Genomic DNA, 15,037 nt, shown 5'->3' on the forward strand with positions numbered 1-15,037 from the left:
CAATTTGCCAAAAGACATCTCGATGAGAGTGTAGGGGGCATATGATAATACCAAAATTACCCCACCAATAAAAGTAGGACATGTGACAACTGAAGTGCCAGCTGGGCCCAGATGAAGGGAGAGCCGAAGGGTACACTTAGGCCATAACCGAAGTACCCACTTCGGTTCCTCTAAAAATTATATACTGAAGTCAATGAATCTGACCCTGCTTCTATCATGCTGAAGTGCTGCAATGGTAATGTCCCTACATGACCGAAGTAGGTATATACCAGGTCATACAATGCAGAGTCCCAATAGGACACCAACCCTCAACAGAGTTCAACTCCCCTTGGGAGAGGGATACGGATGGAATTTACCATCCGAGAAACCCTTTGGAAAACCAATGAGAGAGAGTCTGACTCCTACTACAACTCAAACACTTCAAACTCGTATAAAAGGGGAACCTCTGCCATTAGGTAAGGATTCGAACTCCTGCACTCAAATTTACTTACTGAGCAAGAGGCAGAGCTCCGAACAGCGAGTCATCCTCCCAAGTTTAGTACCGTACTGACTTGAGCGTCGGAGAGGTCCCCCGAGCACACCCTCAGGGCCCTACCGAAGCTTACGTTTGCTTATTATCCAGGAAGGAAGGCAACCGATCAAGAAGGAAGAATTTGGTCTGACTAACTGATTCGTCTAGTAGGATCGGGCCTATTTTTGACGTCATCAAGACCCTAAGGGATGAAATATGTTCCAATAACATACTTACAAAATTTATAATTAATTATATGATGATGATGCAAATTTATCATCATTGAAGTGTCAATTAACCATCCAACGTATGATTTGGTCATCATGTATTTCATCTAATGCAAAATAATCAATTAAATGACAACAAATTAATCATCATCTAAAAGACAATAAAAGTGTATATATATATTTTGTGTGTATCTATACATATATATTTGATTATTTTCCTTCACCTTCCCACGTCCTCCTATATGCCATGGTATAATTGCAATTGTGATGAGCCTTTATCTCTATGGCGGAGCACAAGTTTCCAAAAAATTCCTCATTAATTAGTGAACATGCTTTGCTAATGGCAGCACTTTTTGAAGGCGATCGTACCCACGCAAAAACTAGAGTAAGGGCAAATGCAATGGGAAATTATTTACTGGGTCAACATTTTTGTTGGCCCGGTCCCACTTCTATTACACAAAAAGTCAAGTCAAACACGTATTCTAATACAATCACATCAATAAAACACAAATTTCTATACACTTTTTCTTCCTACACACTTTCTCTTTCCACCCAACCTAACAACATTCCATTCCTCCATATTATCCACAACAAAACTACACCAAAACTTCAAATATCAATACATCAACATCAGCAAAACAGTTATCCTAATACAGCCACATAAGCAAAACACATTTTACAATACAGCCACATCAGCAAAAGACAACATCTTTATTGACCCAATACCACTTCACCATTGCATTTGCCCTAATATGTAGACATAATAGACTTCTTAATCATTATGCTTTATGCTCCCATGCCCATGTACTATAGCCATTACATACACGCACGCACGCGCACGCGCGCGCGCGCACGCATATATATATATAATATATATTATAATTATATATATATATGAACATAATTATAATCATTGCCTCCTTTTTTTTTTTTGTGTTTAAGCATCGAAGTTCGAAATGTTGGAGGTAGCTAGGTGAGTAGGTGGTGTTCTTCATTAGAGCATAAATTTCATGAACCGTAAAACTCAATTAGGTTAAAATTATAAAGTAAAACTAATACTAAAGGTCGGAATCGCATTGCCCGAGATAGTGTGATTTAAGAGTACAACGGATAATAATGCAAGACTTCTGACAAAGTACCAACAAATCAACAACAAAAACTCTAACTATTCAGTAAAATAGATAACTTAACTTCAATGGCAACGCACCTTCGAAACAAAAACACACATTCACTATTTACAACTGATATGGAAAGAAGTCTGTTGGACTTGCAACATTAGTCGCCAGGATACATGTATCAATACAACAAAATTCCGTACTGCTTCCACTTCGAAGCATCAATACTACATACGACATTGCTGATCTAATCCAAGCCCGAGTAAATATCAGACTAAGTGAATGTATCATCCCGATCACCCTCGGCGGTCTCCACCTCTTCCAGGTTGCTGAATTCCAGAAAATGGGTAGGCCTGTGGTCTTCATTGTAATACTCTCGAGGGGTCCCCAGCTTGACGCCGTACTTCATGCTTACAGTATGCTTCACCCCCATGAAGTTGTAATTCCATGGACCGTTATCAGGAACCTAAAAACCAGTAAGGGAAAGCATCTCAGTGCTCCATAATCCACAACAAAAAGAAATTATTTCTTGAAACACCACAAAACAAAGTACAGCATATCAAAGCAAGAAAGTCCAGTACAATTTATCTTACCATGTAGAAACCTAGGAACCGATCACTTAAAAGCATCTGGACCTTCTCGTAATGTGTTGGAAGGTAACCATGAGGATTGCTTCCCGTGTCCTTGTTGAGACGTCCCCATTCATAACCACTTGGTGTAAGCTTATATGCAGTCAATGAGCAGGAACCTGGAGTAAAACTGCAAGTCAAAATGATGCACTTCTCTCCATCCCATTGTTTGTTGTTCTCCAGAACTCGAGCGTGACTTGTTAGATCCTGCAAATTAATGGACCAGGTAAGATGAGAAATCATGCAGTTATACAAAAAGTTCAAACTAATAAGCCATCATATTTCGTTAATACAGTCCATTGACGGGGGTAAAACCTGTGGCGATAACTGAGGAAGCTCGTTTGGCTGTGTGTGCATCCATCCTAAAGGCTCCAGATCATTTAGAAAATCATGCTCAGGAAGTGCTGAAGGAAGATGTACTTGCTGATGAGTGCCCCACTGAGGTACCATGGCAATACAACGAATTTCCTTGACCTGAGGGTTGTCAGGGGGGCTTATACCGTACAAGTACCCAGCAATTTGTGTTCGTAAATCTGCTATGCAGATAAATCTCTTCAAAATATTCTTGGGCATGATATAAGTGTATCCAGTTTCCTGAAAAATCATATTCATTTTATGTCAGAAAATTCTCAAGAACAACATCAGCAAAGACAACAACAAATTTTAAAGGTAGACACAAACCTTAATGTCCTCCGAGTTCACATATATATGATTGACTCGAAGATAGAGATTTGTTGCAGATATAGCTCTAACACGCCAATCTGTTTTAGAACTAAATGCAGATTGCTCATATGGACTTGTTGTTGTAACAATGAGTTCATCCCCGTGGACGTTTGTAGTCTTTGTTGTTACTGCAGTCAGTTGACTTGCTTCTTTGGCCTGGAAACAAATTAGTCAAATTAATACTCTTCACATAGTATGAGGCCACATTTAACATGGTAGTCAGAATCGCTTCAAAAAGGAAACAATCAGATCATAAAAATACATCACCTGTTTCTCAATCTCTGCAATCTGCTGTCTCTGTTGAGAAGGTGGGGTAATCTCTGCTCCAAGTATAATATCACGAATCTCAGATTGTGTGAGCGCAGATGTATTCACATTGTTCTTCTTGGCATAATCTGAGAGTATGAGATCTCTTAAAGCAACCTCAACCTTCATCCACTGATCATCAGTCAAAGAAGGCCAGATATGATGTGGCTCAGTAACGACTGTTTTGTCTGGCTTCAATAACATCTTTGCCTTCTCATTGTTCACATGAAGTGCACGGAGAATCAGGATGAGACGGGAGAATGCTGTGTAAGAGGAAATACTCTTTAACCAATCATCATAAATGTTGAACAAAACCATTTGTGGTTCAGTAGCCTTCAAAATCAAATCACCAAATTTCTCAATCTTCAAGCAAGCCTGGAATGGAAGCTGCAGCTCACTTCCTTTAATGACTATGTTAGGGAAATCCAGTAAGTGAACCTCCAGAGGATCCAGCATTCCTTTACGAGTAACAATAATCTGTTTAGGCTGTTCCTCAACAGGCAAAGACCGAACAAGAGCAGCAACTTCTTCAGCAGTTTTCCACTTTGCTAGCTGGCCAAGACGCTTCTGCCCAGCCCAGACACTTGTGTGGATAACCTGCAAACATTCATATAAGTTTAGAATCAACAAAAACAAAGAAACTTGAAACACTGCTTTAATTAATTAAACCAGACCTTCAAAAACAGCTGCCCTGTCCTAGGATTGAATATAAAAATGGCACCATTGATGGGTTTTGTAGTGAGATTTCCTTCAAATGTCTTGTGAATTGTAACACGATAGACATTTGTATCATCAACAAACCAAATAATTTGGTTGCTGAAGATTTCTCCATAATTCTGGGATGACAAATATGGTTCCGTAGGCTCAGAAGAATACAACTGCAAACCCTTCCTTATACGCTCCCTCAGGACATATAAAGCTGGATTTGACTGCATCAGATAATAATACATCAGTTCAACTTGTATGTCCACGAGTTTTAAAAGTGAATCCACAAACATAATATCTGACCAAGTAATGTCCAAAAGATATCATACCTTCATGATCTTGTTCATCGCTTGGGCAAGTAGTGGTTTAGACCCAGGAAACCAATTGCCAAATGCAGACTGCAGATTGTATGCCAGATCAAGGCCAATCATCACTCCTGCAAAACCCATAAAAAGTTGAATGAAACCTAAAGGATAACTAAATAGGAGGGCGCAAAAAATAAAGAAAAGGGGGTAGAATATACCTGTTGGAGAGGGATATATAGACATGTTGTCTGTTGTGTAATCCATAAACTTAGCCCGAGTATAACGCTCAATATCATGAGAGTCATAGTCTCCCCAGCGGAGCTGTACATCAATCCAATACTTATTGCTACCTTTTTGATCAAAAACATCCTTTGACTCAGCCACAAGACTAGGCTTTGACATGGGCCACCTATGGGCAGCAAAGAGAAGAATGTCTGCACAAGAGCTATTCATTTTGTAACTTTTTCTTGGATGAATAGTCTCTTTCTGCACGGTTTCAATTTCTAATGCATCCAACTCCTGATCCAAAACTTGACATAGATCCATGACAACACTCTCGTGAATCTTCTGCCACAGATGAGCTCGGAATATCTGAATAAGAGAGATCTTCAAAGTTGGAATCTTTCCATGCATGAAAATTCCAGTCAGGTCCAATTGCACTTGGAAACCAACATAAACATTTGCCCGATTTATAGTTGGTGACCACCAGAGAGTGAATCTGCGATTAGGAATTTGGTTGAGACCAGATCTTTGTGCATTAGTCAGCTTCTTGTACTTCATAGACTCCTCAAAGCCAGATGCTTTCTCCCAGAATAGACCTTCCCAGGTTGGAAAGCTAAAATTTCAAAAGTTTAAAAGCACATCAGTGGTTGAAATTATAAATTTAAACACAGCAACAAATCTGCAAAAATCTTTTTTTTTTGTTTGGTACGAGGATCAGTGGAGTACAATAGCTTCGATAACTTCTTCTCTACATATGCAAATATTAAGTCAGCTTAATTCATTTTCAGACCTAGCAATGGAGCAATCGTTTTTTGAGAATGAAGGAGCAATAGAAACCCTTTTTATGGGCATAAAGATAACTTCAGCATAAATTAATTTCAGGAAGGGTGATAAATATGGTCAGGTACAAATTAAAAGAAAAAAAATTACATAAATAAAGATAAAAATGAACATAGCCTTACTATGTTCCTTTGAATAAGGTATGTTCAAGAATTCCCTCAACACCTCCGAGAGCTTGGATAACATCAGTTCGGTAGTTGTTCAAGTTCCAGAGTTTCCCATCATGCCTCTGGTGTGTCCACCAGAAAGGATTCTGTTTCAGAACTTGGTACTGCTTGAAGTCTGTCCGCACTCGCCATCCTTTATCATATGCCAAGGTATGTCGGTCCTTCTGGAATAGAGTATTTATACGTGGAATTCCCCTATCCCAAGAATCCTAATCAAGGACATTTATACAGAAATTGTTAGGATGCTTGTTTTTATCTTATTGAGAAGCATCATGTATGTATTTCAAATTTAAACTGATAACTCAGCTACAGGCTACAGCATATTGATTAAAAAAAAAAGAAAAAAAAACACATACCTCCCCTGCCAAAACAAGAAGAAAAAAGGGAAGGGGAAAAGAGGAGAAACAAGATCATATTTTTTTAAGAACACTCACCTCCAGATCCTCAAGAGTCAAGCGTCTATTCTGTGCCTGAGCCTCCTGCCTCTTCAGTGCATACTCAGCCCATACTCGTTGAGAATCAATGAACTCACTTTCCCATGGCTGTATGAATAAACAATAAATGATCAAAACAATGTCACATAAATTTGAGAGAAAAACATCAAAAACATGATAATCAGCACATTTTCAAACATTGTTGATCAACTCCTTCCCAGGGAAACCCACATTGGTGTGATGAAAGTGGATTTTTCTATTGGACACATTCCTCTAATGACTTCCCTGGAACTTCTAAATTAAATGGAACACAAAAAACTGTGAAATCTTGCAAAATCCCTGGTATCTATTATTGGTCCGACCACAACAAAAGTTCAGTCTATACCAGTACCATATCATATCAGAATGGGTCAATGGGAGAGAACAGTCAAATTAGAAATTATGCTTGCAAATGAATTGAATTTTTTTTACCTGTATGTAGCGATAAAGATTTGGAATCAGCTGGTCCTCTTCATGACTCATCCCGCTCCTAAAGTGGGTTACACCAACATCAGTCTGCTGACTGTATCGTAGATCACTCTGGGGGATCAATATGTGACCCATTGATAACATGCCAAGTCCTCCAATTTCCTTCGGAGTGTAAAAGATGACAGGAGGAAATCTGAAAACAAGGAAGATTTGAAATAAAAAAAACATCAAGAGGAGAGAGATAAAAAAAGAACACCAAAACAAATCGACTTCACAAGACCAAATAGAGTACCTGCTCGGCATTTTTGAATTCAAACCAATCTTAATACGAGTTTGAATTTTGTTTTCACACTTAACCAGCAAATCTAGCAGCTCTTGAGTATGCACAGTTGCTTCACGGAAATAAGTCATCAGACCTATATATAAAGGAAGGTTAGCAAACATGAGATCATTGCAAATACTAAAACAAGAAGAGAGAACTAAGAGAAGCAAATACCTATCAAAGCAGTATTCCATTTGTTGACAATTTTAGTGAATGTCGTGGACCCTGAAGACATAAGTATTTGTCTCACACGATTCTCAAACACCTTCATGTGTTCATCATCGACTCTTAAGAAAGCAACAGCAGTTCGCTCTTTAGTCTGTTCATTCTGCAAATTCCAAACTCCATCTCTTGTATTGCTGAATGCTTCTTGAGTCATCCTTATTTTTGGAAGGATACGGACCTCAAATCCACACCTACAGGTCAAGATGCAGATATATTCCATCAAAAAGCAAGCAGATGGCATGATATTAAACAAGAAGTACGAAAAAGAAACCCCAAATTTGTAAGACTATTAATACCCCAGTAACCCCACAACTTCCCAAGAGCATATGCACAAATAACCTAATCAAAGCAAGCATGTACATGCCACTTATGAACTAGCTGCCTCTTTGTGACAGCATGCATTTAAATAAACACACATACACGACAGAAAACTTGCTGTCAAAGTGAAAGTATAAAGTTTGAACAAGGCTTTGGATCACTGTGATCAATCAGGTAAACATACACTTGTGCACATATGGGCGCACACCCACAACTTGCTGTCAAAACCAATGCAGTCAGCATTTGAGTTTGAACAAGGTGTTGAGATTAAGGAGAGCAACCATTTGGGAATTATATTCAAAGACATATAAGTTGATGTTCAGCATCTAAAGTTTCGAGAAAATTGAAAACATGGAACTCAGCAGCAAAATTATCTGCTCACAAACCTCTGTTAAGACTGCATAGAAATCATAAAACATCTAAAGTAAAATCCAGATATACTTACATGCTGAAAAGAAGGTTAGGATTGTCTTTGCTGTAAACTGACACAAAACTATTTTCCCACTCTAATGTTGTAATGCTTCGAGGGAGACGGTTCTTCATATCCCAAAATACACTCCTTCCAAGATTGACTGCAGAAACGATAGAAGTTAAGCTTTATTTTTTTTAATGGAAAAATATGAGTAATACTACCATAAAATTTGCAGCTTCAACAATATATAACGAGGATGAGCATATACCATCATGTTTCATGAGCCTCATTCTGGCATCCCTTGGCCAGCACTTCTTGTTATTGTAACCAACCATATTTTCATTGTTGGGATCAGGATGCTCGGTAAGATAACGCTGGATAAGGTCTCGAGCCTCCTCATGGGTGAAGCGGAACAATATATGCACCTTATCAATGTACCTTGAATACAGTCGTATGGGATGCCTAGCCTCAACTTTCGTGTCCCAATAAGTAATGAACTCATTAGGCATCTGCGGTGGACCAGCAATCTCACTGGCTCGAGTCAATCCAAGGAGCAAAAGATCCAGCACAAGTCCATAATACTGGACAACAAAAGAAGCAAACTGAAGACCACGAATAAGACCATATGAGTTTGTGTGACTCATATCCTTATAAGATAGCACAACATTATTTTTTGCAGTGACATAATCAGCAATATTGTGGTCGAGAACCAATCGTAGTAGCCTGCAAGAGCACAAGAGAAAAAATGCGACCTAGAGATTAAGACTTTTATTCACTACAACAACAAAAACAAATAAACACATGATACTTTACCTATTTAACATTGTCAAGTCAATTTTCTCAAAAAACTTCTCAAATTTAGTTTGGAGCATCACCACGCATTGTCCATCATTTGTATCCCAGATACCTTGCAAATTGTTTATACCCTGACACCATTTATAGACCAAAAGTGGTGGTGGCTCTGAATCAGCCGGCTTAATCCAATTTGGGAAGAGATGACGTTTATCGCCTTCATACCATAAATATTGGTCGAGATATGCATCTGTGATCTTCTCAAGAGGCTCAATTTCATACACCGGTATCAGATAACTATACAAATCCATGAACTCTATGCCAACCTGCCAAAAGAAAAAGAAAAAGAAAAATAGAGTTAAGAAAATGCGAAATGCCACTATGATGCAATGAGCAAGATCAAAGATCACATAATTGAACTCACTTCTTTAAAGGCACGCTGAGTAAGCAGGTGACGCTTAATCCTAGATAGAGCTTCATGTGGATTGTCATAAGCTTGCTCAATGAGCCCTAGTTCTTCTCTTTGCAGTTGGTTTAATCTCACAGCCACGCTATAGGATTCTTTCAATCGCTCCAGTGCGAGGATTAATAGCTTTGTATCATGCTTGTATGACAACGGAGGGAATGGAATGGGGGAAAATTTCCGTGACTCCAACCAATGCACAGTTGTTGTGTAAATGGCAACTGCTTCTTCAGGAGTGACATAAGGACCATCTTTCAAATAGTTGTGTTGTCGTTCCTACACAATAAAATAAATGGGTAGTATGATAAGAGGAACTATGCAAAGAGCCAAACTTAATAAATAGAGGTGAAATTTTGCACATTATACGACCAGAATGACTAGACTAATTATGAACAGATTATACAGTGGAAAAAAAAATGAACAGTGACACATTAACAAAGGTCCTATACACACCTGCTCTGCCTTTAGCCAAAGGCGAGTCAATCTCCCAAGATTCTTCCGGCAAACTGTCTTATCAACTGTTGCACCTCTTCGTATACGCTCACGATTATAGTGAGCCACATTTGTCCACCAGTCTGCTTTTGACTTGACATAACGAAGAATCATGTTTTCAATGGGAACAGGCAAACCAGGAACCTAAGAGACAACAAAAAACAAGTGAGACAACTATCACAAGTAACAAAACTTAAAAGAAATAGGCATCAAGAAGTGAAGGTACCTTCCATGGAATGTTTGCTTTCCAACAGCGCCATGCCTCACTCAGATGTTGCAATATAGTTCTGGCTTTGTTTTGCTTAATTCCCTCTGCAATTTAACAATGAGCATTAAGCAAACAAAGAAAATAAACCAAAACAAGCACCTATAAAAAAAAACACAAAGTGGAGAAAGGGAAATGGATTATGGAAAAGTTAACCACCTGGCATAGCATCAAGGACATCATGCATAACAGCAGCCCGAAGCTCCAAGTCAAAGTGGCTTTCAACACGCTGCTTCGTAACTGTCTTGGCAACTCCTTTAGAATGCCGCCCTTCGAACTGCCGGGCAAGAAGATTCCCCAACCAGCGTTCCAGAAGAGGCACTATGCCTCGGAGAAAGAACAACCATACCCTCCACATTGGTGCCCAGACTCCACATCCAGGTCCTTTTCCCACAGGACCAGTATTGAAGCGATAGTAAATCAAATGCTTCAAATCCTTGCACATTCTAATCTGTCGCATTAGCCTGTACTTGTACCGGTACATCCCAGTCAGCTGCCCAACATGGGAAAAAGTATATTGCAAGCCATCAGCCAACTGGAATGCATCCACATTACCCAAGCGGAACTGGATATTGGCATCAACCACAAGCTTCGTCAAACGCAAGATCTCACGACAAAGATGAAAAGCATTACCAAACCGTGACTTCTTTCGTTCTTTCGTCGTGAGCGTTTTCACAGGCTTCAAGTTGAAATTATAATCAAGGTGAAGATAATTCAAGTTTTTCCTATGTATCAATAGGTTCAGCATGTTGTAACCCTGCTTACAGACTTGAAGACCTGCTTCAGCCCAATCAAGTTCCGTGGTTTGGAAGAACTTGGTTGCTGCAAGAGACCGGAATAGGTGCTTCTTCTTCTGAGCTTTAGGTGGCCTATGATGCAACTGATTCAGTACAAAGCATTTTAACAATTTCTGATAACTTACCCGAACTTTGACTGGATATGATGGAGGACTGCAGAAGCATAAAGAAAAATTAGGCGGTGCTCACTACATAAGGGTTATAGATACAATAAGTAGAAAAGGGAATAGACTCTTACCAGTGCTCCTTGTACCACTCTGAAACAAGGGGTATGTCTTCAGCCCTTCGCATTCGACCAGATCTCATGTTAAAAGGACGTGGGGCAAATAGCAAAGAAATTCCAGCAGCAGTTGTGTCAGTATAAAGCTGAGTGTCTGCCAAAAAACATTCCACTCCCTCTGGCAAAGAGAAATCAACATCATCCTCATCATCATGAACTTTCTTTTCACGTCGATCCTTGTTGGCACTCGTTATAGGGTGAATTAAAGGATCGTAGTAAAAAGCTGGTAAGTCTGGGTCCTCTGTTTTAATGAACATCACCATAGGAGTGTGATAGACACAAAGCTTCACTTTCCTAGGCCTGTTGTTGTAAAGATGCGGGAAAGCAATTCTGTACTCCGTTCTAAGAGGTGACCGAATAATGAGTTTGTTTATGTCATTGAACTCATTCCAGTCCTCATCACCTTTCTCCATGTCACGATAGAGGGGCTCAAACTTGGGGCCACCTGTAAATAAAAACCACTTAATAAAGTTGTTCTCAGAAAGCAGAAGACAAATACATGATGCACAGGCACAGTTCATTGTTTTCATCAGCATCAATTTAGGGGGAGAAAAAGGAGGGGCGGGGGGAACAGCCAGAAACCTAGCACCAAAAAGGCCCACAATTCAACATCTATTATACTATGGGGGTTCATATACTTTGACGCTCTGCATTAAGCTTAATTATAGTAGCATGCCTAGAGGGGGAAAAAAACACACCAAACCTCCAATTTAAATAAATAACTTTATTGAAAATGCAAGTAGCTATCTTCTAAGCAAAGAATAAAAGTCACGATAGTCACATGGAAATGATTTTTCTGCAGAACCTAGGACTTACTAAACAGCGGATTCGAGATATGACTTTTTGGCAAAAAAATATGATATCACTACCAAATAATAATAATTCATATTTCAAACCATGCATGATCACTTCACACGAAGGCTTTTTTCATTTTCAGGATGCAAACTACAAATGATTTAATAACATACAAGATCAATCTAAACAAAGTGTCAGAACTTTACAACTAGAAATCCCAATCAAGAAGCCTTTCTGGCATTGTAGATTTTGGGAGGAAAGGGACACAAAAGGCACTATCATTACTAAACAACAATATGCCATAAATAATTTTGATTTTCATAATCATGATTTCGATCAACAAGGCACTGAATTTAGTGATAAACTGATAAAAGCTCGAAGAATAACAACATATGAAGCAAACGAATTAGAAAGCAAGAAACATACCAGGTATGCACATGTTCAAGGCTTTAGCCGTAAAGAATGACTCCATGTCAAATAAATAGAAATAATTGCGGTCAATTAGGTCAGAAAGGAGCTGTCCAGCAAGCCGATGAAGTGTTGCCATAATTGGGAGGGAGAGATGCCATTTGCGGTAACTTGGACCATTGATAAGCTTTGTTTTCACAAGAGGCTTATGGTCATAAAACCAAGTACATACAGCAGAATCTTCTTCTTCTTCCAATTCCAACTGAATAGGCTCCAAAGGATCAACATCTAACAGATTATCAGCATAATCTAATGGAGGTTCCTCATCATCAAATGGTGGAAACCGCATCCGCTTGAAATGCCTACGATCCCTCTTTTCCCTTCTCATCATGATCCACATTGTTCCCCACTACAATATTGCATTCCAAGTTAATCAACTACCACTACATGAGCTTTGCAACAACTTAAGAATGCACAATAGTTGGAAGTTAACAAAAAACCAATGCTGGATTAGTAAAAGTAAAGGTTAAACAAATCTCAAGCACAAGGATCCCATAATGGGTAGGGTCGGGGACAAACAGGATGTACACAGCCCTTACTCCCACTATCCCACATAATATATGGAGATGATGTTTCCATGAAATCACATGACCAAATAAAGTACTAAAATAGTACCAACAGGACATCCAAACAGCGTCTACTATCCTATGACTACGTAGCAAATAGACATATAAGGAAAGAGAGATATTATTCACATACCTGAGCTAAATAAATAGGTTCAACAACCCATGGTATTTCATTTACAAATGTTATTGCCCCGGTAATATGATACAGAATCTTCACATCTCGAACCTGAAGAACAAAGAATAATGAGGTTAACATCGGTAATTTACTAGGAGGCAACCGCAATTACAGATAAGAACAGAACAGAGCCAATTCAAAATATCAGGAAGTGGATAAAAAAGGGTACCTGTTCCCAGGGCATAGGCATATTCTCAAGGAGCTTGTAAACTGCATGAGGAATGAACTTAAGGGCTCCAAGATACACACGTTTATCATGACGGAATTTCTTTGAAGACATGTCCCCATGATCTCTGTCACACAGAAACCAAAATAAATCCAATATATTCCTCTCTACATCTCGCACTTATTCTACCATTTCATGCAATTTCATTTTGACAGCAGTGAATTAATGCAAGAAAGAAAACATGGACTAATGCAACACACAGCATATCTACGCTACCAACACCTACATAATAAAGTGAATGATACTAAACACCACTCGTGCTGCAATTAACGCTTCAATAATTAGAAATACAGAAGTGAGAGTGCCTACAATTAGGGTTCCATTTGCTAACATAGTAGCAAAAATCACTTAAAATATGCAATCTTGTACTCATATTCGTTTACCGTCACCATCACTATATCCTCAGCTCAAGTTTTAATGGCAATCACGGCTTTCCTTAACATCAAAGCATCACAAGCAGAAAACCTTAAAACTCACCGTATAATCTTCCTAACATGCTCAGGGGGCATGTCCTCCTTTTGCGTCTCAACGAACCCAAACTTCCTCTTATCTCCATACCTCTTCGAGTTCAATTGCATCCATTTTCTGGCCTTCTCTTCTAACCTAGCCTCCGCCTCGGCGGGCGTTGGAGGCACCTGGGGAGCCTGTGACGGAGGCGGAAGCACAGTGTACGACGGCTGAGCAGCGGGCGGCGGTGGAATCGGAGGCAAGCTCGTCCCCGGCGGCACAATCGGCGGTTGACCGCTGGTATTGTTCCACATGGCGGCGATTTATGAAACCAGAAAGCCTAGAAACCGAAACCTCAGATCTCCAACGCATATATCGTGGAGAGATGAACGAAGGGTGTCCTGTAAGAATGGAGGGTTTTAGGGTTTCTTTGGGGTTTTGAAGTGCGTATGGATTATGAGTCGATCCAGTGCACTCTCTACCCAGTTGGAAGGGTGTGGAAAATCGAGTTATTTTGGATGTGCGGCTTGCTTTATATGAATGACGGCAAATCTATAGACCGCCTCAGTGTCATCAGTGGGCTTGCCCAATTGAAATTGGGCCTTATAATTAGAGAATCGGGCCATAATTGGGTCAGATTCTGGGCTCACTTCATTCTTGGCAGGCCAGGATATAGTCCTGATCATAAAACATATAATGGGCTAGTTTAGTAGAGCATTTGCAAAGTAACAGATATGTCAGTAGAAATGGTGGTAGCAGAAATGCTGGACAATTTTAGTAGCAGATATGCTCTTGAATCCTGGGTACGTGTTTGGTTGAACTTTTGCTGTTAACATTTGCGTTGTGTAGCATATTGTGATAAATTACGTGCAGGGGTATTATACATTTTAGTTGTATATGTTGTATCCAAACATACAAATAATTAAATAATGTAATTAATCAATTATTAATTTAATTTAATTTATTTATTATTTATTAAATGAGAAGGACGAGCAAGATGGTAACTGTACCAATTTAATTTATTTATTCAGTACGAGCAAGACGGTAACTGGAGGTGAGAGTCGAGTTCGTAACTTAGGTCAAATAAGGGTATATTTGACATAAATTAAAGATACTAATAAATTATAAATTAATTAATTAATTAAATTTTTAATAACAATTAATTTATTTATTTATTAAATGAAAAACATTTTAATAATATTATTCCTTAATATGAGGGGTAAAATTGGAATAACGGCCATTGTTAGGAGTAGATTGGCAAAGTAGTATAAAATGCTCTAGAAAAAACTCTCGGATTATGTGCCCATAAATTGTTGTTTGGCAAACAACCATCATTTATACT

General features: G+C 39.0%; 1 protein-coding gene across 1 annotated transcript; it reads right to left on the minus strand.

Moving 5' to 3' along the window:
* Positions 1-1,884: 1,884 nt before the first annotated feature.
* On the minus strand, positions 1,885-14,201 carry LOC119991747 (pre-mRNA-processing-splicing factor 8A). Its single transcript, XM_038838186.1, has 25 exons — positions 13,726-14,201; positions 13,192-13,315; positions 12,981-13,073; positions 12,240-12,630; positions 10,977-11,463; positions 10,101-10,891; positions 9,903-9,988; positions 9,638-9,820; positions 9,146-9,460; positions 8,743-9,047; positions 8,198-8,652; positions 7,963-8,089; positions 7,149-7,390; positions 6,945-7,068; positions 6,656-6,845; positions 6,185-6,292; positions 5,706-5,959; positions 4,740-5,356; positions 4,546-4,652; positions 4,186-4,440; positions 3,473-4,108; positions 3,164-3,361; positions 2,798-3,076; positions 2,447-2,689; positions 1,885-2,319 (listed from the first exon to the last, which is right to left on the minus strand). The coding sequence occupies exons 1-25, from the start codon at positions 14,007-14,009 to the stop codon at positions 2,128-2,130; spliced, it is 7,086 nt and encodes a 2,361-aa protein (XP_038694114.1). The 5' UTR covers positions 14,010-14,201; the 3' UTR covers positions 1,885-2,127.
* Between the last annotated feature and the right edge of the window lie 836 nt (positions 14,202-15,037).

Source organism: Tripterygium wilfordii, chromosome 22 (genome assembly GCF_013401445.1).
Source record: "Tripterygium wilfordii isolate XIE 37 chromosome 22, ASM1340144v1, whole genome shotgun sequence".
Classification (NCBI taxonomy): domain Eukaryota; kingdom Viridiplantae; phylum Streptophyta; class Magnoliopsida; order Celastrales; family Celastraceae; genus Tripterygium; species Tripterygium wilfordii.